Here is a 26331-nt window from a genome sequence, read left to right as displayed (position 1 = left end):
ACCTTAGGAAAGTCCACACCCTCCGCAGGGAAGTGATATAAGTTTGTTACAGATGATACTGGGCTGGGACAAATTGAAGAAACCACAAACAATATGTTATTGACATTCATACACTCACTTTCACCCATAATTACATACATGTACCATACTCTAATCTTTTAGTCACATTTGGGAAATCACAACCAACCTTAATTAAATTCAGTTACATCAAGGAGATTTTACGTAAATGTCCTTGGATGCATGTACGCTCCACCTTCTAACTGTCTACTGGTTGAGCAAAAACCGGCCAAAGCTAAATCAACAGTCCAATCAAGGACAATAAAAAGGAACAAGTGCTTCTTTTCACATAATCATAACTGAGTGACTGGGGGTTCTCACCTGGATAAAGGGAAGTATAAGCAGAGAAAGTATTTGACAAGGAGGGTGCAGGGGTGATACTGAATGAATAACAATGGACTCTATGCGAATATCTTAAACGCTCAACAATTTAACAGGAACAACTACACGTATATCTTTGACGTATTTCTGGGTCAGTGTGCCATTGACTTGGAAATATTTTACTCTAATATCAGACTAACGTTATAACAGATGACACGGCGGTCTGTCATTACGGTATTCTTTCCCATTGCTATGGGAGTTCGAAAAAGTATCGGGTTACAGGACGCAAGTTTGGCCTGTTTTGGACTACCCGTCAAACAGTTAAAAATTAAATTTCGTCAAAATAAAATGAAATTATCGTCTTTACATTGGGTAAATGTTAGTTGTTTACTTTAAATTACAAATTTTTCAAAATCTCGCTCCGAAAGACGATTTTTTTCGGGATTTGGAGCGCCAATCCGAGACAGTCCGAGTCATGTTTTTAGGCAAACACCGTTTAAGATTGGCTACGTATATTACCCATAATCCTCAATTTTCAAATTTTTGGACGACTAGGAATAAGATTAAAATCGTGTCTTAGGAATTTTGTTTTTAATTTCTGATTTTAAGTATAGTTTTTGTCGACATTGATGTGAAAAAACGGCACTTTTTTTACATTTTTCATAATTCAAAATCAAGGACCTTTTTTTTTGAAAATCCCTAAGACACGATTCTGGACAAACTCGTTACAGTCATTTTGAGCCACGGATGAAATATGTGGTACTCTACATGCTTCCAATCTTAAGTTTTGCACGCATGTCATACGGCATGAATATGAAGATAACGGCAGTAGCTTTGTTTCATGTTCCAGCCCACTACAAAATGTAGTGCAGACATGTAGTTGTCCAGGAAATGGTTTATAGTTGTTAAAAGGTGGATTTTTTTTCTTTTAGGAGGTGCCAGAAGACCCAAGTTTACTGTAAATGACCACGGGTGACCCCATTTTCAACACTGTTCTATTCGAATTACGTCAGATCGAACATGGTACGGGTTCTATTGCAGGTGGGAGATCGGGGCCCAATGTTGACCACCGTGTGATGAAATTATGCCAATGGGTGAAAGAAAAATGGTTTGGGTTTTCAGAATTTTTGCAAATCATACGCCTATGTAAATGTCAGTGATGCAAATATCTGGAGAGCAATGCACATGTTCTACGAGAAGTGCCTATAATCCATTGTACGGTATTACCTTATAAGCACAGTAGAACAAAACTTCCCTGCTGCTTTTTTACATGTTCTTATGCGTAATATTTTATATAACTATGATAAAAATGATAATAATGATAATATTTATCATGTATCTACAGCTGGTGTGTTACGCCGAGAGGCGATTATACCGGCTATACTAATACAGATACATCAATGCCCTGTCCTACTGGGCATACATGCATATAGTGACAAAGTACACACAGGGCCCCGAAAAGAAAGAAAAAAAAAACAAAAAAACAAAAGAAACATGGGTTCTAAAACTACTCAGACTAATACATTGTACATACTATTACGTTTGAAAAAGCAATTGTTATGTCTGTATAGGCGTAATTAATCGGATATTAAGACAATTAGCAATGACAACAGAATATGTTTTAGGCCACAGCAAGTAAACTGTATGGATGGCATCCTCCGCAGTCTTAAAATCGAATGCGAGAGGGCAAAAAAACAAGGTGGGCCCAAAAAAACAAGATTCCTACATTTTCAAATGTTAACATCATAAATGTTTAAACAAGAAATAATACATATACTGTGCTAAGTGTACTGCCAACTGCTACAACATCTATTTCTCACTGAATCGTAAAAGTTTTAATCATTGTACAAATACTTTTGATTCAATTGTAACATCACATATGAAAGGAATGAACTACATCATTACATGAAAGTGAAAGACAAAAAAAATAAATCTGAGCGTTGTTTTGTCTCTTCATGTTTATCTGTCATCCATGTAACGGCATGGCAATGGGCATCTTTACCCGTTTTTGGAATGTTGACCACTGTCAGAGGGCAACATTTTTTTTCCAAAATCAGGCGAAAATTAATGCGCGCGCGGATGTCATTCATAAGAATTACTTGCTGTGGTCTTAGAGAAAAAATACCTTATTTTACCCCATTTAAAGAAAAACTAGTTTTTTTCTAGAATATTTTTCTCAAAGTTATAACTGCTACTTTATCTATGTAAGAAAATTACGTGAAGATTTGTGCCATTTTCTTGGTCATTTTAAGACAATAGGCTGAAGACTATCAAGTTGTCATAGCAAGAAATAATAAAAATATGAACTCTCGCAAAGTTGTAAACCACCAGTAGCACATCCCATGAGTTTATCATTGACTAAAATGGAAACAAAATGTACCCAATTCAGTTACGCAGAAAATACAACTTCACATTTCATAAATCCATGCCTAAGTCTTACATAAAGTGACGTGCTGACTATTATCAAATATAGTACATGTATGGATAGGATGTTGGTGGATGCTATACGAATATTTTAAAACAAGAATCATATCCAGTTGCCTTAGTAACTCTTATTAGCTGGATCTTAAACCTTCATTGAACTATTTGTTGTATATATTAAAAAAAGTGAAATTGAAAGCTAGAAGGAAGTATCTGGAAAGACATCTTGAATGTACACGTACAAGGATACACTGAACGGGATTAGGCTTATATACACTTCGGTGCGATCATGAGTGGGAACTGGTACTTCTTGGAGTGCCTTGGTGGCCTGTTAGAGATGACTTCCCACGAGATGTTCTCTTTCTTAAAGCCTGCCTTCTTCACGTGAAACATCTGGGTCTCCTGTGGGAAGTCATTTTAAACATGTGTTTTTCTTTTAAATTACTCAAGATGTTTAATTACTCAAGATGTTTGATTACAAATAAATGTATAGCAATACCCGTCTTATGAAGCTCATCCTTATTTAAATTAATTAAAGAATGACCATGGCAACTTCATTTTGCAAATGGCAATTAGCTATTAATTTCGTAAAATTTGATATAAGATAACATTAGGCCATGTTGATTTGATTATATGGATGACATCCGCGCGCGCATTAATTTTCAGCCGTTTCCAAAAAAAAGTTTTCAACCATACTGTAAATCGTACAAAACAGTTGCAAAATGAGCAAATATATAACGTAAGTTGCAAAAAGAATATTAAAAAAATGATACCAATGTCGCAAAATGCCAAAATCAAACAAAAAAGACGAAAATGTAAAAAGAAATAAATTTAAAGAGTAGATTATTCACCAAACCATACTCTGTGTCATTTTTTCAACCTTCATGACCACGCAGATTTCATAATGAAAGCAACCTTTTTTTTGCAAAACTTTTTTTTTGCACGCGCGCATCAGTTTTGGGGTTCCCAGAGGATGTCATCCATATAATCAAATTAACATGGGCTTAGTCATTTTTAAAAGTCTTACTGTTTGGGACAATGTTATTCTGATACCTCACAAGTAGTAATTTCCAATATAGATGTACATTTTAAAATGCATTTTCTTGTAGGGCAAAAATAATAGACAGTTGATTTTTCAAAACCACTTATTTTTTAATCACCGTCAGTTACGAATGGTTCACTGTAAACTGAAATTTAATCTATTTTTTCATAAACAGACACACTTTGACTAGTTGATCAGGTGTAAAAACCATACCTTGAACATGGTTTGTATGTTGTCGTACGTAGCCCTGAGTATTTCCCCCCGGGAGATAAGGTTACAGTTATTCCAATGATAGAGAATTGTTGCCAACACTATTCTAGGAAAAGCCACCAAGTTTAATCGGTGTAGCACTAGCCGTTCAGACGCTAGGTGACATCAAAGTTGGCGCGGGCACTTTTAGCCCACCCCCCCCCCCCCCAGGCCTAGGTAGGGTTAATACTCGACTTTAATACTGAAAATACTCGTGGTATTTTATTAAAACTCTTGCCTGGAAAATTAACTTATTTAGAAGTTAGGGTACTTGGCAGAAATAAGAGACTTGACATTACCATCGAAGATTCCATATTGTAAAGTCGGAACAACATCCGGCCAGTAACCCTTCAGTGGAGCAACCTGGGAAAATTCGAAACGATGAAACGGTCCAACGTAAGCACAGGTATTGATTGCTGGGAATAGTTTTATCGGGTTGGTAAGTCACTGATTTTTTTTAAATTAAATGCAACCGATGTTTCTGTTGACATCACCGTCTTTATTGCAATTTCTGCAAAAGGCTGTGCAAACAATTCAAATGAGTTTTGCCAGTGACTTCATCAAATTAGGATATAGATTATGTATAATTATGAATTATCATTACATAAAATTACACGAAAGCATCTGTAAGCTAACATTCAATTCGGTTTTATTTTATTTTATTTCATTTTTTTCATTTTATTTTATTTTATTTTATTTTACTTTATTTTATCTTATTTTTTTGAAATTGCAACGGCCACTCACGGCTGATTATGTAGGATGTCTTCTAGCATAATCATAACATATTCAAATACTTAACATAGAGTAAAGCAAAGGAACAAAAAATTCACATTAAACTTTATTCAGACAGTGTCATAAAACACATACGATTGACATGCAGGCAGAAAAAAAAACTAACTTGATATATATGATAATAATAATATACATCATCTGTCCCAACTGCTGTTTGATTTTTATTTCTTAAAGTTTATTCAGTATAATAATCCATTTAACAATGAATGAGTAGACATAAACATAACTTTATATATTACATATTAGCATAAAGGTTAATCTGTGTTGGTATAAAACATCATGACAAAAAGGCTAAAAATTTACGTCCACATCTCTTGCCATGGTGAAACAAACGAGGGACAGCGTAAAGTAACATTGTTAAAACAGGTGAACACCAACGATCAAGCTTCGCCAATTCAGAAGTATCCCAACATATACAAATAGAATCTCCAGGACACTCCGTTTCTCTGGACAAAGTTAAAATTCTGGACTTAGAACCGGATTTTCTTTCAAAAGGAGTGAACGAGGCTGTGTAAATTGGGGCCAACTGTCCATTACTGAACAGAGACAGGGGGCGACACAGGTTATCTGGCACGTATGGCTCTCTTCTGCAATCACGTGTTTCCGACGTCACGTCCCGGAAGCTGCAGTCCACGGGTACAACCCGTGAACAAAGCTGACGGAGTCAACCGAAAATTTGGGTAAGTCCAAATTTACTTCAGGTTGGACATAAAGTTTCAGCGTTCTTGTCATAACTATATTTATATCCTAATAATGATATAGTAATAATACATGCATGTAACAATGGATAAGTTAAGGCACACTTTATATAAATGTATACACATGCTAAAAATAGTACATATGGAGCCCTGATATTTTCTAGAAATAACCTTTACTACTCAAGAATGCAATAAACGTAACACGTATTTGAAGAGCATAGTATTGTATTTAACATGTTGAATATTTTTTGTTGTTGTATAAAAGTCTGACAATGTATGTCCATTAACTGCTTTTGTTTGACCATTAAATACAAAAGTTAATAATCACATATAATACTAGCATGTCCAAATCGATGCTGCAATACCAGGGGAAACCTAAAGGGGGTCCAAAATCTAACCAAATTCTACCCATGTGCCAAATATGATTGTCATTTATAATTCACCATTCCCTTCTCGGGTTATGCTGCTCACGCACACACACACACACACACACGCACGCACGCAAACACACATACAGATATACATACACAGGCAAGGACACGCGCACACACATGCACACGCGCACGCATGCAGAAATCCACGCACGCACATACACGCACACACAGACATACACACGCACACACGCACGCATACATACACAAACACACACGCATGCACACACGCATACGCAAGCAGACGCATACACACATGTACCCATGCACAAACATATACACACAAACACATGTACACACACAAACACATACACGCACGCACACATGCGTGTACAAACATAAACAAACGCGCACGCACACACAGACAAGAACGCACACACACACACTAACGCACACACATACACATACATACATACAAGGTAATCAGTGTTTCATGTGACAAAGACACATTTATGCTAGAACGTGGTCCAATTTTTTGTAGTCGTGGTATTTTTAAGCTCCACGGTACCCAGATGTTCTGCCGTGCTGAAGGTCAGCGTCACCTGGCTGCCTCCTGCAAAAACCTAAACAACAATAAAACATGGCGACTGTTATAAGCCTTCTTCGCTGTGCTTGGTATTAAAGTGAAATTGTCAGAGAGTTATACAGAGGCTACATTCAAATTAAAGTACTATCCTATCCAGAGCCGTGTGTATCTGCTTCTAAGCCTGAATGTGTTAGGGTTAGGATCGGGCATCCGCGTATGTAACCCTACACACACAGTAACCATCATGGAACGTACTTTTAAACAGACAAAGAAGACACGGAGCAAAAGCAATAAAGTTTTCCGTTTTGCAGATGTAAGCATAATACGGGAGGTCACCACAAATGTTCAGGGATAACAAGTACTCTACATACAAAAGAAAGCAAGAGCGAATGCTCGATTATTACTATTTGGTTATTATTATTATCTGGCCCCGTTGATTTCTTATTTTCATTTTACACTGACATTCATTCGGTATAACAATTCTTGTAACAATTAATGAGTAGACATGAAAACAACTTTATATATTACATATTAGCGTATAATCTGTGTTGGTATAATACATTATGACGAAAATGCTCACGCACATTACAATCTCCATTATCTGCATGGCCCCACTGATTTGCTACACTAGTATTATCAGATCTTATTAATGGGTAAATGTACCTTCTTGAATTCCCCGAGCACTTGTAAAGGGACCATTGCTAGTCCGACGAAGCGGAACACAACTCAAATAGTTGTCAAAACCGCACCGTCGATCGCTGAACTCCAACTTCCCAAAGTCCATGGCGTTGGGCGGCGTGACAAAGTCACCCCCGAATGCTGTTAGGTGGTTACATTGGCAGACGGTGCTGTTGATACTAGACTGGTTGCTAATCTGTGGGGAACGGCAAAATACATGTAATGTAATCATCACATTTCGATTTTGCCGTTGATTATGGGTTCACCACACCACACTTGCTTTTTCTGATGTTTCTTCTTCTTCTTCTCCTCCTGCCATTTTTTAAATGGATTCAGCTTCTTCATTTTAGGGCCTAAGGTCCTGAAATTTGGTATGGAGGTACAGTGGGCAAATACCCCCTAGGCGTTTTTTTGAATTTTTGTGATACAGGCTTTTAGAATGGTTTTATTTGAGTTTTTTTGGCTGTGTTATAGCAAATGTATTACTGTGTTAGTGTGCCGTGTTTACCACGTCTGGGCATGAGTCATCACAATGGAATGCAGGGCATCAACCAATAGGCATGCAGCTTTCCTCTATACTTCTTGCTGATTGGCTGTTGGGATTTAACTTGATTAACACCTGCACAGAGCATTTCCACCTGCACAGAGCATTTCTTGCTGATTGGCTGTTGGGATTTAACTTGATTAACACCTGCACAGAGCATTTCCATACTGACAGTATGTCTTTATTCAAGTGTTTTGGTTGGTATTTCAAGTTTTTCTGCTCCAGCATTGGAATGCGGGGCATGAACGTTTTTTTTTTTTTGAAAATCAACAGTTTGCATTATGCAATTAAAAAATCCTAACCAATAAAGTAGGGAATAGCTATCCAACTGTTGTTTTAGTTGTAAGTTACTTTATATTATAGTTATATCAATGTAAATCATTGTTTTCCCTTGTGTTTCTCATTCTTTCCCTGCCATGTCGTAAAATGTGGTGAACCCATCGCTGTATTTGCTCCAAAGCAAATATTGGCCTTTCTAGTTTTATTTTACATTTTATTCTTAAATATTACTTACACTTAGTTACTCCTGCATCTTCATATTGCCGTAAACCTAGAAATGGTCGCAGTGCTTCCATTGCGGCTATTTTCGCGATTACTTCCCAAGATATGAAGGTCGTTTGTACTATGGACTGCTTATACACTAATTTTAGTTTCTACCCAAATATGGATCAACAGAAAGAACAGTTACTGTGACGTTACGTACCGCACAACCATCTGTCATCCAGGCCTCCAGCGTCTCGTTCCAGTAGAGACACTTCAGGCGGGCCCACTGGATCTCGTAGGCGAAGAAGTCATAGGCTTTGCCAGGGTCAGACTTGTTTTCGATGCCACACTCGGTCACTGGACCTAAAAAAATGGGAACAGCATCAGTATACGTAAGTGGTGAAAGTGTGCATGCATGGAAATTAGACATGTGTTTACAAAGTCGACTGTTATATTTCCAGCGGTACCTGTTTACTAAATAAGGCAATTACAAAATATATTGTCAAGGTATAGAAATATCCTCCTTGGATCATTATCCGGTTTTCTGAAATAATGACTGGTAATACACATTCGACATATACGACATAATCCCTTATATTAGTACGGGCGACAAATCTCTTGGTGTGTTTTTTTTTTGTTTCTAACCAACTCTAAAATTATCCATAAAAGTCTTCACGTAGACATTTTGTGTTCAGAATAAAATATATGTTAACATTCATGTAATCATTGTCATTATATACAAACATCAATACTTCCATTTCTTTTCCAAAAAAAGGTTTAAATGAAGGTCTATTGTATGTTTGCAATGTATTTTAGGCTTTATCATGAAAAAGAACTATTTCTGAAAATTCAAGATTGATGATCCAAGATGGCGGATATCTTAAATATGCATGGCGTCACTTTATGACGTCACCGGTGTTGCTATGGGCAACATAAGACTTAGTACACCCTAATATTCTGTCATAAACACTTTTGGTAAAGTTATGTTGTATACCATTTAGTTTTAGGGAAAAACCTATCTGAACGGTTTTGGCCACTAAAATCACATTAATGACGTCATAATGACGTCATATTACGTCATAACGACAAAAAATGCAGATATGATAATTTTTTACTAGTACACCATCCTCTAAAAATTTGGTGGTCATATGACATGCCGTTCGCGAGTTCTAAAGGGGGGTCAAATGAGCCCCCCGCCTGGTCCCACCATGCTCAAAAAAGCCTGGTCTAGATAGAGTTAATGTATTGTAGCATCAAATGACATTGCAAAACGCTGACCTAGAACCTGAACTTTCACGTAGTATTCTCCTGGATTCTCCTCCCCTTGGATGAACATTGTTGCCTTTGTCTTGTCCGTGTCACCTTCGTCGCCACTCAGGCTTTTCGTTAGGGAACACTGCTCGGGAAGAAGGTACGTTTCCATGGACACGTTGTAGTTCTGGTCGTCAGGGCGGCCCCCGCGTCTACCCGACACGCGGTACACTACGCTTGCGTTTAACGGTATGATGGTGACCAGGAATCCCTCTGCCATGTCGTTAAGCTTGTAGAAATGATACCTGGCGCTTCTATTTCCGGACGAAGGGATGGTTATGATCTTTGTCGCCGGTTTGTTTTTGGGATTGCCGGGAATGGTGATGATAAAGTCCTCGGTGAGGTTGCGGAAGGTCATTACTTCGTTGTTGTCCTGTTGAAGGGACAGCTCTACGACCGATGACCGGACCTGGTGTTCCCCGGAGCCCCAGGTGAACGGGTTTTGTTCAAATTGCTTCATCTGGAAGACAAAAAACTCACGTTGGGCATGAATATGCAATCATTGTCATAAACACGATGAATAGAAGAACTGGAACTACATGATTATAATCCTTGTAACAAAAGACGTCAATGACATCTTAAGGACAATACCAGTAGGGTATCTGATTTGTAGGTTATCAATAGCAATCTGGCTTCAAATCGATTCACATCATTTACATTTCTTCAATATTCCCCCCACCATGGAAATGAAGGGAGGAGATCATTGATGACTAGAGCAGAACACTGACACCTACTTTAACAGTGACACTTTGCGGCGCATGCTCGAATTCCGAGAAAAGTGCGGCTTGAGACGGAAGCTGGAAGCCTCCTTCCTCTGTCTGAACGACCTGGCCCCCAAACTCAGAGCCCAAAATCTTTTGAGCACTCAGAGTGACTCCGCCTTTTGTGAGGGACACGGGTGGGTCTCCAGGCTTCAGAGTCTTAACTATGGCATTTTCCATCTTCTCCAGGACCCGGCGGCTTTCCTCGACAATATTGCGTCTCTGTAAGTACAATGAAGGACATTGATGCAACGATTACAGTTATTTACCTATGACGATGAGCTATCGTTCTTATAAATAGAGAGATGGCGGAACAAGAAGCTCCAAGTGTATGAACGATTTTGCAAACATTGTATGTTGAATACGGTGGAAGACGAAACGCGTTTTATATCAAATTGTACCCTCTATAGCAATGAACGAAATGAACTCTTTGACGTAGCCTCCAAATTCTACCCAAACGTTCACACATATGCAAATAAAAAGTACTCTCCTCTTAACATCCAAAAACCCACAAATTACAGAAAAAGAGGGATCCTTTGTCTTCCTCTGTCTTTAAAATAGAAGTCAAACCCAGTAGTTTTTACCGTTAATTTCTTAGAAGATATCAGTAGTTCTATATGTACTAATTGTCTGATTTTATACCATGTTTCTTCTGATCATGCAATTAGCCCCCGGGCAAGAATTTGCAATAAAGGTCTCATTCATGAGTTTTTTCGATACATTAGAAACCATGCATTAATGTGTGACCTACCAGAACATGTTCCCTATGATCCTACATTAAATCAATTGATATATTTAATGCTATGTTAGGCACGCTTACTCTACATCTCAAACAAAATTGCCAACGACTTCTATACACACAATCCCCTTTTATGGGAATTACAAACTGCACTTAGCGGCTGTCCGCAAGAGGCCCTCCCGCGCTGCAAACCTACGACCGCACAACTCACAACACTGGACTGTGCACGTCCGACCTAGCGCCCGGCTGCCGACAATTACGTCCTAATTTCATCAGTTACAAACAAGCTTTCACGGCTTTGACGTTTTACATCAGTTGAGATGGCTAAAGGGAAAATTCTCATCAATAAAAACACGCGTTCATACAGCCGTTTAGTTTTTGACTTGGTACTCTTTTAAGGGGTACACTCGGAGTAATACATGAATGAGACCTTAAACAATTGTTCCTATAATAGTGGTTCCCGTCATCTGAAATTATAAAGGGTGTACTAATGGCTTCCTCTGGCTAAAGGTTGTTTAAGTACCATATTAACAACATAGGAAAAGCTCAATCAAAAGATACTATTTTCATATGCATACCCTTGGGATATCCAGTAAATTTCACAGCTGCCCTTAGAGTTCAATGGCAATAGTCAGTTGTTTATGTTTATGTTATGTAAAACACACATTTGAATTGAGTTGAGTTGAGCAAAGCGTAATGACTTATTCCTGCCTTAGCTTCATTCTCTTGTTTCGTTTCTTCAGCCTTTTGAAGGCGCTCCTCTGGGGAGAGACTCTTGTCCTCCGCGAAGCCACCATCGTCCGGTCTCTCTTCCGCATCTTCCTCTGGTCCTCCAAGCAGTGCGCCAACGGACTCTAACAGAGCTGTGAAAGAAAAGAATGTTGTAACAAAATATTTTATGGCCATACTTATGGTACTTCGACACGCTGGTTGCCTTTGACAAAAGGCTATAAAATCGTTTTGGTATAGCCTGACTAAATCGCGCTCCTGGCGGCCGCCGCCCTAGGTTGCCGCCCCCCAAAAGCTTGATGTCAAGCACGCGTAAAGCTGGCGGTGTGTCGACGGCCCTGGTCTGCCATATATGGTTAATGAGATGCAAACGTCACGAACGGCCCTCAGACGGTGCGGCACCCAACAGAGATGGTTGCTATGGGCCTGTCGGTCGCTAACCAGTGATGGACGTCGGCGCGCCTTTCATGTCCCAAAATTGAAGTTTGGCCGAGGAAGGCGCGGCCACCCGCTCGCGAGTCGAATCTGTTTCTATTTTCCAAAGTTTCTGGAACTTCCTCGTGGGAAATGGGAGTCACACCGAGAGAAAAGAATCTCATCCACGGATTTGTATTTACGTCACGATTTTCACTCGGCTATGTCCACATTTCGCATCTCTGATTAGTTGAAGCGTCCGCTTCCGGCAGCGCCGGCGGTATTGAAGATTGACCGAGCGTTTTTTGCGTCATTTTGTCGTCGCTGAACCCGGAAGTGTGGACCTCGCCCTCGGCGTGAGTTTTCTTTTACCAACAAAGTAATTAATTTCTAGCGTATTTTACCCTGCGTTTTACCGATCAAAACAATAAACAACTCCCGCTTAGGAGAACCCAGTAACATTTTAGATTCCAGCAATTAAGTATCGATAATTTGACAGGAGTCAACATCGTCAACAAAGCACAAGAATGTCGTCAACCCGCCGTTTTCGTTTGCTCTGCACTGTTTCACGATCTCGGTCTTCTCATAGCCGGTAGGAAGACACCCAAACACGTCGTTTCTCTGTTTAACGAAAAATTTTATCGCATTTTCCTGAAGCGGCTCTAGGGGCCAGGGACTCCCAAAGTCCACACACACTGACTCCAGAATGCACAGAAACTCGGTTTCGGGCTAGTCGCAGCCATTTTTCTGAGAAATTCCCACCCGCAGTCGATCAAATTTTTCGTCCCCGCCCGGTACTCCGCCCTTCTCCGGCTGCCTGGCGCCGTACCACATGATGGCCCGGTCGGTTCCCACATTAATTCCTAATACTGGCTTCCTATTGGTGACTCCAGGAAAGGGAACGGGCCGCCCGACTTACAGCTATTCTGCCACAAGCTCTTGGGGTGGGGGTCATTAACGTCCAGCCGAGAGCTTGTATACACAGGCTAGTTTTGGTACTGTTTGGCAGGTTATGCATGATAAAGTTTGAAGGCCAGGTGTTTGTTGACCAGGAGAAGGCGTTTGATCGCGTGAACAGGGGAAAGTTATGGACAGTGCTGGAACAGTACAATGTCAGTGGCCAACAACTCGACAACATCAGAGCCCTTTACAAAAACTGCATGTGTGCAGTCCGTACGCCGAGCGGACTCACAGATTGGTTTGAGGTACGGTCGGGGGTAAGGCAGGGATGCGTACTGTCGCCGCTCTTTTTCATCATATACATGGGCAAGATAACCAAGCAGGCAAACCCTAAACCAGAAGCCCTCAATGAACTCCTGTTCGCAGATGATCAAAGCCTGATCAGTGAAAAGACAGACAGACTGCAAGAACACACAACGAACTTGAACGCTGCTTGTGAGGACTACGACATGAGAATCAGTATTAACAAGACAGAAAGTCTGAAAATCAGTACAACACCTGGAAGCCTTGACATTGAGATTAACAACAGGGGTTTAAATTAGGTTAAAGAATTCAAATACCACGGCAGTATCTTCACAGAAGATGGTAAACTGGGCAGAGAAATAGAGACCAGAGTCCAAAAAGCAAACAGTGTCAGTTACCAACTAGCGCCGCTCCTGAAGCATCCCAGCATCCCCATGGAAACCAAAGCCAAACTCTTCAACTCAATCTTCTTGCCAATCCTTACATATCAGTGCCAGACCTGGACCTTGACTAAACCCTAAGAACGAAAAATCATCACGTGTGAAATGAGGTGCCTGAGACGACTTGTCAACAGGACCAGACGTGACAAGATCAGAAACACCACGATCAGACAGATGGCAGGGGTTAGACCAATCCGAGAGTTTATTGATAAGCAGCAAATTAAGTGGTTTGGACACCTGGTTAGGATGCCGCCACAAAGTGTGCCACATAGGGCATATAACAGTAGAAAATCCGGACCCAAGGCCAGGGGGCGACCAAGAAAGAAAAGTGGATTAACAGCGTGAAGGACACCCTGAACAGACATGGCCTTACGTCTACTACAGCTTCCAGACTCGCCGTCAGCCGCCAACTGTACCTCCCCACTACACCCCAGACGGTAGAAGTGGATGGATAAAGTAAAGTAAAGTAAAGTTTGAAGGCATGGTCCGAGGTTCACTTTTTTTTTTGGTAGGCAGGTTGTCTTAGTACAGGGCATTGTCAAAGCCAAAAATGGGCTTCGTGGGGGGGGGGTTCTTACGTGACTGGAGCTGACCTTTTGTGTTTGTGTTTTTTCTTGTACTCTGAATAACTCGGGAATCCTTAAATGGTTGTCTATGATTTTTAGTTAGTAAACTGTGAACCCTTAAGTGTAGTATCAATCTAAAGCTTTCATCATCAGGCACTCTTAATGTGAAAATTAATTATCAGTGATGTTTATAACTCCAGTTATGATTGATTAAAAATGCTTGTGCCTACAAGGCTGAAATCTCAGCCTCTTAGTTGGAACTGTGTGGCCTGCAGGGCCAGTTTGTTTGTCCACTGGGCAGAATTCCCAGGCATACTAGGCTGACCTACTTAGCTAAGACAGCCGTGTTGTAAAACAACCCAGACAAAACAAACATGCATGAAGATTCATATTCTCGTATCAATATTGTAATTAGTAAGAATGCCTTTCTCTACAGACCTTTAGCAAGTAAAAGACAGAATCATGAACAGATATTTTAGCTTAAAACTTAAGTATTAGTGGCGTCCTCTAAGAGGGGGCCAACAATGACCCCTTTTGCCATCTGGGCGATACGCTATTAAGAACTCATCTGATGTGATGTGACGTCATGGCAGCACGACAGTAGGCGGCGGGTGTTTGGGGCTCCTGATAAGAAGCTTTCTTTTCAACGGAATTCGAGCCCAAGGACGACTGTTGCGCACAAAGCAGGTCCTACGTCGTTTTAGGAGATATTCCTTGAGGTGGTCACGCCAAAATTGGACGAAATGAGTACGAGGAAGACGCGTGGAGCGGCGGCAAAGAGACATGGCTCGTCTGCCGACATCAGGGAAGAAGAAAATGGCGACGACGACACAGACACCAGGTCAGATTTTGAGTCGTTTGTGCGAGAACAGTTTAAGAAAATCTTAGAGGGACAGAGAGAGCTACAGTCCGAAGTGAGATCCCTTGAAGAAAACCTTGAGAAGAATGTGTTACTGTTAGAGAGTCGTCTCGAGAAACTAGAGAAGAAAAACGAGGACGTGGAAGCTAAGGTGGTAGAATTCCAGCGTGACGCGGACGAACGGATTAAGTACATCACACAGAAACTCAAGGCGACTGAAGGACTGGTGGAAGAACTGCAACTCAAGAGCAACAAGTTGGAGCGGTTTTCAAGACGGAACAATGTGAGAATTATCGGCCGGAAAGTGGTGAAGGGGGACAACTGTTTAACGACCGTCGAAAAGATCTTACATGAAAAGTTTGGTCTTGATCGAGTTAAGATAGAGCGGGCGCATCCTGACGGGCCGAAGAGCAAGAGTGACGGCGACGGAACACCGCAGCATATCCTGTTTAAGCTGAACAGCTATCAGGACAAGATAAGTATCATGAAGGTCGCACGGGTCAAGCTAAAGAATGAAGGTTATTACTTCACGGACGATCTGACCACGGCAGACTTGCAAGAGAAACGGAAATGGAGGGATCAAGTCAGAGAGGCGTACGGGAAAGGCCTGAAGTATCGATTCTTTAACGGATTGTGGAGAGATGGCAAAGGAAAACCTGTGAGTTTTTGAGCATGGTGGGATAAAAGTTACATGTGGCCTAAATATTTATGTCTTGTTTACTCTCATGGGTTGTGACTTTTTCAGGAGCGAATTGTGTATGGCTCTAACATAAAAAAAAGAGAATTCCATAAAAGGAGCCACTTCTCCGCCAAAGTTGCTGTTACAGTTAATAGCAATGCAAGTTCGTGAAGCTACGTCTATATGTATGGTTATGTTCGTATTTTTCTTAGTTAGTTTGTATATTGGTGTGTGTTGTTCCTATTTAGTAGTGACCAGCTTGAAATATCCTAAGCAGGTACCAGAACAGGTGTACGGGACGGTAGTACGGTACACATGCCACGTTAATTTCCATATCAAAAGGACCGACAGACCAGGTGAGCAAGGTGTGTCATTCCTTTCTGTCGGGATGCACACAAGCCTGACATTACATGTATGTAAATATTGTTTTTGTCTGCATGGCACATGGTTCTTTGTTTTTGTATGTTGCTGTATTGATATACATACATTATTTGAGTTATATATATTTACTTGTACGGAACCTTACTACTTTATTAGTCAAACTTTTGGGTATGTTTATTATATACTTGCTTTTTGCGAACGCCCTCTGTTGTTTCAGATGGATATGATTTGTTTATCTTTGTTTACTATACTTATGGCTTTATCTAAAAATTAATATCGGTAGTTATAATTGTAATGGACTGGGTGATCGAAAAAAGCGAGTGGAAATATTCACATGGTTAAGAGATAAAGCATATGACATCTACTGTTTACAAGAGACCCATTGTACAGAAAAAAATGAAGAAGAATGGCAAACCGACTGGGGGGCTCCAATTTTGTTTAATAACGGATCTAGCAAGAGCAGAGGCGTAATAATTCTTTTTAAGTAAAAATAATTCTGTATACAATTCATCAAATACTGAGTGACAACTTGGGGAGATGGATGATAGTGGAAATTACAGTCAACTCACTCCGGTTCTGCTTGACGAATATCTATGCTCCAAATATAGACGAACCTTCTTTCTTTCTTAATCTTGAAGATGAGATACAAAAGTGTACTGACACCGCAAAACATACAATTATTGTAGGCGACTTTAATACAGTTTTGGACACTCAAATGGATAGAACGGGACATAGGGACTCAAATTATCACCCTAACTGTCTCCAAGCTATTAAGTCGTTATGTGCTAAGCTGGATTTGATAGATATATATAGGTATAAGAATCCGAAAACAGTGCGTTACACATGGCGCCGTCGTTCTCAGGCCAGCCGCATTGATTACTTCTTGATTTCCTTTTCGTTGACTTCTTCTGTAGATAAGGTGGTCATAGCGGAGAGCCTGAGATCAGACCATGCGCTAATCGGGATCTCTTTGATTGATTCAGATGTACACCGAGGCCCTGGTTTTTGGAGGTTTAACATTGATCTCTTACAGTATCCAGAGTTTATAAAGGAAACATCTTCCTTTATCAAGGAGTTTTTTTGAATTTAATAGGAAGTCAGCGAATCCACATATAGTGTGGGACTCTTTTAAATGTGCAGTTCGTGGGCATGTAATTAAGTTCTCCTCATGGAAACTTAAAAAAATAGAAACAAGGAGCAGTCTCTCATTAGTGAGATCGATGGGTTACAAAAGAGGTTAGACCTGTTATACGACATTGAGGTTTTCCAAAGTCTACAAGAGAAGAGACGACAATTAGAATTGATTTATCAAAATAAGACGACTAGTTTAATTTTGAGTGGCAGGGCAAAGTGGATGGAACATGGAGAAAAATGCTCCAAACTTTTCATGAATCTTGTTGAAAGAGGTCAAACTAGAAAAAACATGACAAAATTTATTACTTCCGAGGGAACTGTGAAAACAGAACCTCAAGATATTCTAAATGAACAAATGATGTTTTACTCTGGTCTCTATGCCTTTAAAGAACCTCCGATATCTTTAGATAATGAAATGTTTGAATGCTTTTTTCCCAAGCCATCATTTGTGTATTTATCCGATGACCAACGAGATGGCTGCGAGGGTGTAATAAGGGAAGGGGAACTGAAAATAGCAATTGAATCCTTTTCGGCCGGGAAGTCTCCTGGTTTGGACGGTTTACCCGTGGAATTTTACAAAGAATTTTATAACCTTTTGAAACAGCCTATGTTAGAGTCGTTCAACTACTCCTTTTTCTTAGGTCATCTCTCGGACACGCAAAAAATTGGACTAATTTCCCTATTACTGAAACAAGACGCTGAGGGAAAGGATAAAGAACCCTCAAATATAAAGAACTGGCGACCAGTGACTTTACTGAACTGCGACATTCGGATACTGTCAAAATGCATCGCTCTTCGTATGAAGAAAGTCATGTCTAATTTGATCTCTTATGATCAAACGGGGTTTATGGAAGGGAGGTGCATAAGTGATAGTATCCGAAGAATCCTAGAAATAATTGAATATTATTATCAACAAGAGAAACCAGGATTGATATTCATAGCGGACTTTGAAAAAGCGTTCGATAAGATTAGAAGAGATTTTATTTTTAAAGTATTAGAGTATGTAGGTTTTGGAAATTCATTTGTAAATTGGATTAAAGTTTTATATCAGGACACGTCAAGTAAAATAATTAATTATGGATATATTTCAGATGCATTTCCTTTGTACCGCGGTGTCCGACAAGGCTGTCCTCTTTCTCCCTATCTATTCATATTAAGTGTTGAAATTCTAGCTAATAAGATAAGGAATAACCCTGCGATAGAAGGATTGAGAACTCACAACATTGAAACCAAAATTATACAGTTTGCGGATGATTCGAGTTTTCCCTTTGAGCCAAAGCTTGGGGTTTTATACGCTCTTATAAAAGACATAGAAGTTTTTGCCCTGTTATCTAGTCTGATCCCAAATTTTGAGAAATGTAAAATTTTACGTATCGGTTCCCTTAAGGGCGCCAACTTTGTCTTACCATGTCCATGGCCTGTACAGTGGACGGACGGTCCAGTCGATATTTTAGGGATTCATATTCCGCAAAATTTCTTGGAACTTGTGTCGGTTAACTTTGAACGGAAATTTATGAAGTTAGATAAGACCCTCCAGCCCTGGAAAGGCAAAGCCTTGTCTCTTCTGGGAAAAATAACTTTAGTTAATACATTAATAGTTTCTCAATTCATATTTTTGTTCAGTGCACTTCCATCGCCGACCACTGCCTTTTTCGAAAAATATGAAGAAAAAATCTTTAAGTTTATATGGAGAGGGCGCCCTGAACGTGTTAAAAGAAAAGCATTGTACAATACTAAAGAATACGGTGGGCTTGGGCTTTGTAATTTGAGTATCTGTCGACTGTAGCCTAAAAGCAGCTTGGGTCCCAAAGATGTACTTAAATAAGAATGGTTTGTTCGAGATTGTTGTTTGTATCAAGCCCTATTTTTAGAACCAATCTTATCCCGTTTGTACAGCTCAAATTGCAAGATTTTGATAATCTAATTGGGGAAAAGGTGATTAGTAAGTTTTTTAGTCAAGTGATACAATATTGGTTAAAGTTCCAACTGCGCCCCCCAGAGAATACAGTGGAAATTAAACAACAATTGTTGATGCTAAACTCAAATATATGTATTGGGGGAAAACCATTTTACTCCGCCACTTTTTGTAACAAGGGAGTGTTGTTTGTCAATGATATTCTGGATTGTGAGAATAGAGTGTTACCATTCGAAGACTTTGCACTAAAATTTGGTAATGTGTGTTCTGAATTTACATATAATCAATTGATTTCAGCTATTCCAATTCAATGGAAACAGTTGTTGAGACAGACAAACACACCCTTGAGAGTTTGCATCCCGGTCTGTAGATGGCTCGAAAAGAGAAAGATTAATAAAGCACTATACTTCTTCTTTATGTGCGACAATAGATCATGGGAGCCTCCTTACAAGATCCAGTCATCTTGGGAAGAATATTTTAACATTCCAATACATTGGAAACGGGTATATAGTCTAATATATAAAACTTCTATAGATTCAAGGACACGTATGTTTCAATATAAATTATTATACAAATTTTTAACCTCAAATAAAACATTGTATACTTGGGGATTAATTGATTCCCCTATATGTGATCATTGTAAGGAGGAAGAGGAGACGGTGGTCCATTTGTTTTGGAACTGCCCATATGTAATTGAATTTTGGAAACAGGTGGACCACTGGTACTCAAGTCATACTGGAATGAATCTACAGCTGACCGCTTTCAATGTTATGTTTGGGGATTTAACCGACAATTGTTCAATATTGTCCAACTTGATTATTCTGTTGACTAAAATTTACATCTTTAGAAATCGCCAATGCCCTCTTAAACTATCCTCCTTTATATCTTTTGTAGCATATTTTTGCAAAATTGGAGTTTATAATTGCAAATAGAGGGGGGAAAATACACAAACATATGGGCAAGTGGGGAAAGTTACACCTTAAATTTTGTTCTTAAATTGTTCTTTTTGACTCGACTAAACTTTCATTTACTATGTGTTACAGTTTTCTTTATGTTTAGATTGATATGAATAAGTATTAATGAATTGGTTTCTGGTATGAGTTTGTTTCTGTTCTTGTAAAACCTGTGCCATGCAAGTCTGTGTATTGTACTTGTTTTTGTTTTTGAAAACCTAATAAAAATAACGTGGAAAAAAAAAAGAACTCATCTGTTATGCCTGTAATCCTCAAATAAACAAAGGGGACCTGGGAGCCTCAGGAGAGCGGCTGCTGGATACTGGAAGGGACCAGTTTAAGGAGATCCCATTGGAATATATGCTTAAACCAGCACTTGAAACAAGCACTTTAAAACGCATTTACCTTTATCTCAAACCTCAAGTCTTTACCCCCACTGGAAAGCTGAATTTGTCAGGTGTCTTTTGGTACAAATAGTGGAAGTTCGACTCATGCTTGTTAATGAGCTACAGCTAAAATTTTGAAATGATACCAGGATTTCGCCCCCCGTGAGTGGCAAAGTGGGACAGTCCACACTAGTATTTAGATGTCAATAACAGGTAAAACCATGAAAAAGGTCACACTTTTTGGCCATATTTAAAAAAAAATTGCATTCTTCTGTCCTACTTACGTATACCAGCCTTTCCGAGCAAAATTTGCCCAGGAAAAAATTATCTAAAAAATAAGTACCAAAATAAGTCGTACGGTATACACACTGTTAGTTCTGCGCAAGACGATTTGCTGTTCCCTCCCCTTCCAGCATTTCTAGCTCTGTTGTTTGGGCATAGCAGAAAAGACTCATTTTAAACAATTTTATAATCGTGTATGCCAAACTATGTCTTAAGTTTATTTGGCATTTGCCTAAGACACATCTATAACAACTTTCAGGTCGTTTGGTTTTTATACAAGGGCATACAAGTATTTTGTCTGGAAAGAGCACAAAAACTTATTTTACACAAATTCAAAGTAGTTTACCACAAATGTGAGTATAGTTCTTTGGGCATACGTCTAAGGCGCTCCTATACCAATTTTTAGGTCATTTGGTTGTAATCTTTTAGGTCACAGGAGTCAAAAATGTACATTTTTTGTCTGAAAATAGCAGGAAAGACACATTTTCAACACCATTTTCAAGTGATGAACTCTAGTTTGAAATGGATTATATGGCTAAGTCACAGTTGGTCCATTCGTTTTTCTGTTTACCCAGTCTACCCTGTGTTTGTATTATATCTCTTAGTAAAGAAAGAAAGAATGTACATTTTTTGCACTGTAACTCTAGAACTGATGTGTTCTATACTTACATCCTCCCACAGACTCCAGAATTGCCGGGTCGGACATGTCGACCTCATCCAGCACACTTGTGATGGACTGGAGCATGTCCATCGCCTTTTCCTCCTGCATAAGACAATCAGGTGTCGTCATTAGCAAAAATAGAACTCATCAAAAACTTTGAAAACATAAGAACTGGATTCTATTTGTGTACTTACTGTTTTTTTCATTATAGCAAACTATTTTTGTGTCTTTGCATGTTTCGTTTTTGTTCTCAATGTTGTTGGAATCTGTGCATGTGGTTGTGATTATTGAACCAGACAAACATCAGTCATCTTACATCCGACAACTGATGGAGAAACGAGATTATGACGGTGATGTTATTCGGGAAATAAATGTCTACTTTTGTCACACGGATACAAACCTTGCTACATATATTTCCAATATTATTTAGACGAAGTATAGGAACTGACATTGTCATTATACTTGAACAATCTGTATCTCTACATCTGCACATGAATCTTTATCTGTACATGAATATGAGTATGTATTTGTACATGAATCTGTGTCTGAATGTAAATAAAGATCTCGAGTGGTTGCCATTGATTGATAGATATTTAGACGAGGGTTTTCCTGTACCTTTTTTTATTTATTTAATCATGAATATTTAGGCTAGTCTTCCAGTTGTAATTAAGGCTTTAGTGATTGCTGCTGCTCTGTATCAAAAGCTTCGTTTAACTTGCATTTAACCTGTGTGGATAATCAAGCATAAAGCGTATCTAAACTGTCAAGTTGTTGAACCTTAAATAATTAAGATTTGTGCTTACCTCTGTCTTTTCCTCAGCAGCTGTCGTCATTACCTCTACATGCTTAAATAATTTAAACAACTTATATTAGTAAAAAGTTGTATAAAATTAGGTTATTGTTTGCAAATATATATTGCAGATTTTCAAGGTTAAGTACAAATGTTTTGGAAGTGATGACAAAAATTATAGCCTTTAAGGCCGACATGACCAAGACGAAATTGTACGAACATCTTATGGATTTAGGGAGACACATGCTGCACAAATATCGTCAATACAGTCTTCATGGTAATAATGAACTAAGCGGGGTTTGAGATCAGTGCATTTTAGCTGCATTTTTTCTCTAAGATCAACTAGTTAAATAATTAGATACACCGAGGAGGTTTACATTCTTTAGCCCCTTTGTGGTTTGGAAGAAATCTCAATTGTACTATGTCAATGTACCATATAACTGAAATTTGCAACGCTACTGTTATGAGCTACTTCATCTTCTACATACATGTATATCCAATTGTGCTCTACTAGTAAATGTTCCTGAAAGCTGCAAACCTGAAATAACGACGTTTGCCGGGCGTTATCCGGTGATTTGCTGCTTGTTGCCGTTGTTGCTGTACAGAAAAAAGGAGAAGGGATGTTATTTTGATAATCTTGGTTGGTTCATTTCTTCTAATAAAAACATGACTTTGACTAGACGGCTGTCACCATGGTAACTGGTACTGCAGCAGATATTACCATGCATATGTATGTACATGTATTTAGGTAAGAATTAGACAGAGCAGAAGTTTGTAAAGCTTAACTATTAACTATGTGAAGATAAACTTTATGTATTTCTTTTGTTTGCAAATGTTACCTTTCTACATTTTGTTTCATTTTTCATCAAGTAAACACATGGCTCTAATGTGTTTAAAAGAGGCCTGAACAAGAAGGACTACGTTTTTCTTGGAATTAAATCACCAACTTACCAGCTTCGCTGGACTCTGTTGTAGGAATTGGCGGTTCTGGCTCCGAGTCATAGTAGTAATCACTGTCATAATAGTCACTGTCGCTTCCAGAGTCACCTGAGAGAACAGAGTGGCACATAAATATCTTTGTGTAACATCTGTAAGGTCTTTTCCACACAAAGGGGTGCTATTTTTACTCTAGGGGCGCTAGTTCTACTCTTGGGACGTTAGTTTTACTCTAGGGGTGCTAGTTTTACTCTAGGGGTGCTAGTTTTACTCTTGGGGCGTTAGTATTACTCTAAGGGCGCTAGTTTTACTATGGGGGCGCTAGTTTTACTCTGGGGCCACTAGTTTTACTCTAGGGGCGCTAGTTTTACTCTAGGGGCGCTAGTTTTACTCTTGGGGCGTTAGTTTTACTCTAAGGGCGCTAGTTTTACTCTGGGGGCGTTAGTTTTACTCCAAGGGCGCTAGTTTTACTCTAGGGGTGCTAGTTTTACTCTTGGGGCGTTACCTTTACTCTAAGGGCGATAGTTTTACTCTAGGGGCGCTGGTTTTACTCTAAAACCATTGCTGATGACCACCTACTGTCGTCAGATATCTGGTCTCCTGCAGACTCCGACGTCTTCGCCGGAGTGCTTGAAGATGACGAGCTGGGGAAAAAGACAGTAGTCCTACGACTGGTCCGTCCACTGGTAGTAGCTGGAGTCGATGTTGTCGGCACAGGCGCTAGAAGGGGGAAATAGTTAAGGGAATTTATCATAGCCACGACAACAAGGAATGAATATGAACGAATAAATGCCGTTCTTCGCAGAGGTCCGTTTTTTGGCGGGGGGGGGGGTTCACGCGAACACAATAAATAAATGAATTAGTACAAACATATCATCATAATTATCAAATGGATAGCGAACACTCTCCAAACAGGGATTTAGGACTTTGCTTATTTTTGACGTGTATTTTTTTTGGGGGGGGGAGGGGGCTGTCTTCTTTTGTACTGATAACTTTTTTAAAACCTACATGAGCGACATACAAGACAGTGGTACAAAATCAAGTATGAAGCTAATCTTCCTGGAGTTAGGGTACTTAACAATAGTGCAAATACACCACATCAAAATTACAACAATATTTACATACTGACACCGTCTTGCGGCCACCAAACGATCTGCAAGCCTAGTTGACTCCGTGTACTCACCGGTCCTGTTCTGTCCGACTAGAGGCAAGCTCTCTCGGTAAACTCCGATTGTAGTGATCGCCACCTTATAAATCGTGTCGGGCTGGAGCCCCGTGATGACTGCTGATCTAGCGCCGGGCCCCGGGGAGGGAATGAGCCGCTCCGTCGCCTCCTCCTGCCCGTACATGATGCGGTACCCGGTCACCGCCGCGTCGGGAGGCACCCAGGTGAAGACCAACATGAAGTCGGTCACTTCAACGAACTTCAGGTCTGTGGAGGAACGCGCTCCTGGAAATGCATGGTCAAAATCAGTTTCCAGAACCGTTTTCTATCAATAAACACTCTGGATAGTCCATGCGTATTCAGAAACGTGCCTGGGGAAATTCTACGTTCTTGCATAAGCGGAGACTATCTCAAACCTTGTCTGATACTAAACTTATAGGCATAGAACTAGATATGGTTACGATAATACCTGATGGAATTATTAAATAATTTAAAACAAGATAAATGAACCTTGTTATTCTTTTTTAAACTGTACCATTTATGGTTGTTAGTTTTACCTAGCCCAGTGAGACAAAAATTTGTAATAATGGTCTGTGTTAAGTTATACATGTAATTCAAATTGTATGTCCACTAATAGCGAGGAACAAAGCACTTCATACCAGTCACTGTGTGCAGGATTGCCACCTCGCTCTGTGACCTCAGACCCTCCGACAGGACCAGTGACGTCACCTCGACGACGTAATCAGTTTCCGATGACAGCCCGGCAACCCTGCATGACGCTCGGTCCGTGCTGTGATTGACAGCTGTCGTCAGGTCCAGCCTCAGAACCACGACACGGTACCCCTGAAGATCAGGGTCACGGGATGGAGACCAAGTGACATTGAACCCTCCTTCCGTGACGTCAGTAACGGCCAGGTTTTCAGGCAGGTCCACAGCTGACAAAAAAATGAAAGTGCAAGTGATCTCGGACAAGTTTAGATGAACTCAATAAACAGTTGAGCTAATCTTCCTTTAGTAGGGACGGAAAAGACGGGTGCTATGTACAGTATTTATAGGTCCATTGTACCGGGGAAATTCCCCTAGATCCTGCTTTTCGATGAGTACAATGCACACTTGACTACGGCTTAAATTTCCGTGTCTTCTCTACAAAGCTATGCTGATGACCGAACATCGTCTTCTGTACAAAGCTACGTTGATTCCCGGGCACTGTACTTTCTGTACAAAGTTAATATGTTGATGCCCGTACACCGTACCTGCAGTACAAAGCTATTCTGATGCCCGTACCTTCAGTACAACGCTATATTGATGACAGTACACCGTACCTTTTGTACAAATCTATGTTGATGATCGTACACTGTACGTACCTTGAGTACAGCGCTTGGTTTTCCACCCCACCTGACATCCATCCGAGCACACACCCGAGATCGGGTCACATTTGACGTCCCCGCCCTGGCAGTGGCCGCACACTGAAAAATAAAAGGCGCCAATTGGCCAACATTGCTGGTGAATGTGATAGAGCTTTTTGCCACTTGCTTATTTTCATATAGGCGTAGACGTAAAGATCTCTCTTTAACTCCTACATTTGCAATGTACGATTGCCAAAGAGAAAGCCATCGGTACTTGCATGTGAAAAAGAATTCTAACAAACGGAAAGCTCCCCACCTTTACAACTATGGTCGTTTTCCCTCAACGCGAAGCCCTGTATGCAGGAACAGTTGAAACCTCCCAGGAAGTTGGTACAGATCTGTTCACACCCTCCACTGTCTGTTGCACATTCGTCAATGT

At 39.9% G+C, this 26331-nt stretch overlaps 1 protein-coding gene and 1 pseudogene across 1 annotated transcript; both read right to left on the bottom strand.

Annotated features, from left to right (window-relative positions):
• Positions 1–7263: 7263 nt before the first annotated feature.
• Positions 7264–23031, bottom strand: LOC109472020 (annotated as a pseudogene).
• A 348-nt stretch (positions 23032–23379) lies between these two features.
• LOC109472019 (fibronectin-like) lies at positions 23380–24806 on the bottom strand. Its single transcript, XM_019771592.1, has 3 exons — positions 24565–24806; positions 23961–24101; positions 23380–23492 (listed from the first exon to the last, which is right to left on the bottom strand). The coding sequence occupies exons 1-3, from the start codon at positions 24782–24784 to the stop codon at positions 23380–23382; spliced, it is 474 nt and encodes a 157-aa protein (XP_019627151.1). The 5' UTR covers positions 24785–24806.
• Between the last annotated feature and the right edge of the window lie 1525 nt (positions 24807–26331).

This window comes from Branchiostoma belcheri, unplaced genomic scaffold (assembly GCF_001625305.1).
Source record: "Branchiostoma belcheri isolate BF01 breed outbred unplaced genomic scaffold, Haploidv18h27 scaffold261, whole genome shotgun sequence".
NCBI classification, from domain to species: Eukaryota; Metazoa; Chordata; class Leptocardii; order Amphioxiformes; family Branchiostomatidae; genus Branchiostoma; species Branchiostoma belcheri.
The sequence above is the reverse complement of the archived record's forward strand: the minus strand, read 5'-3'. Positions and strand labels throughout refer to the sequence as shown.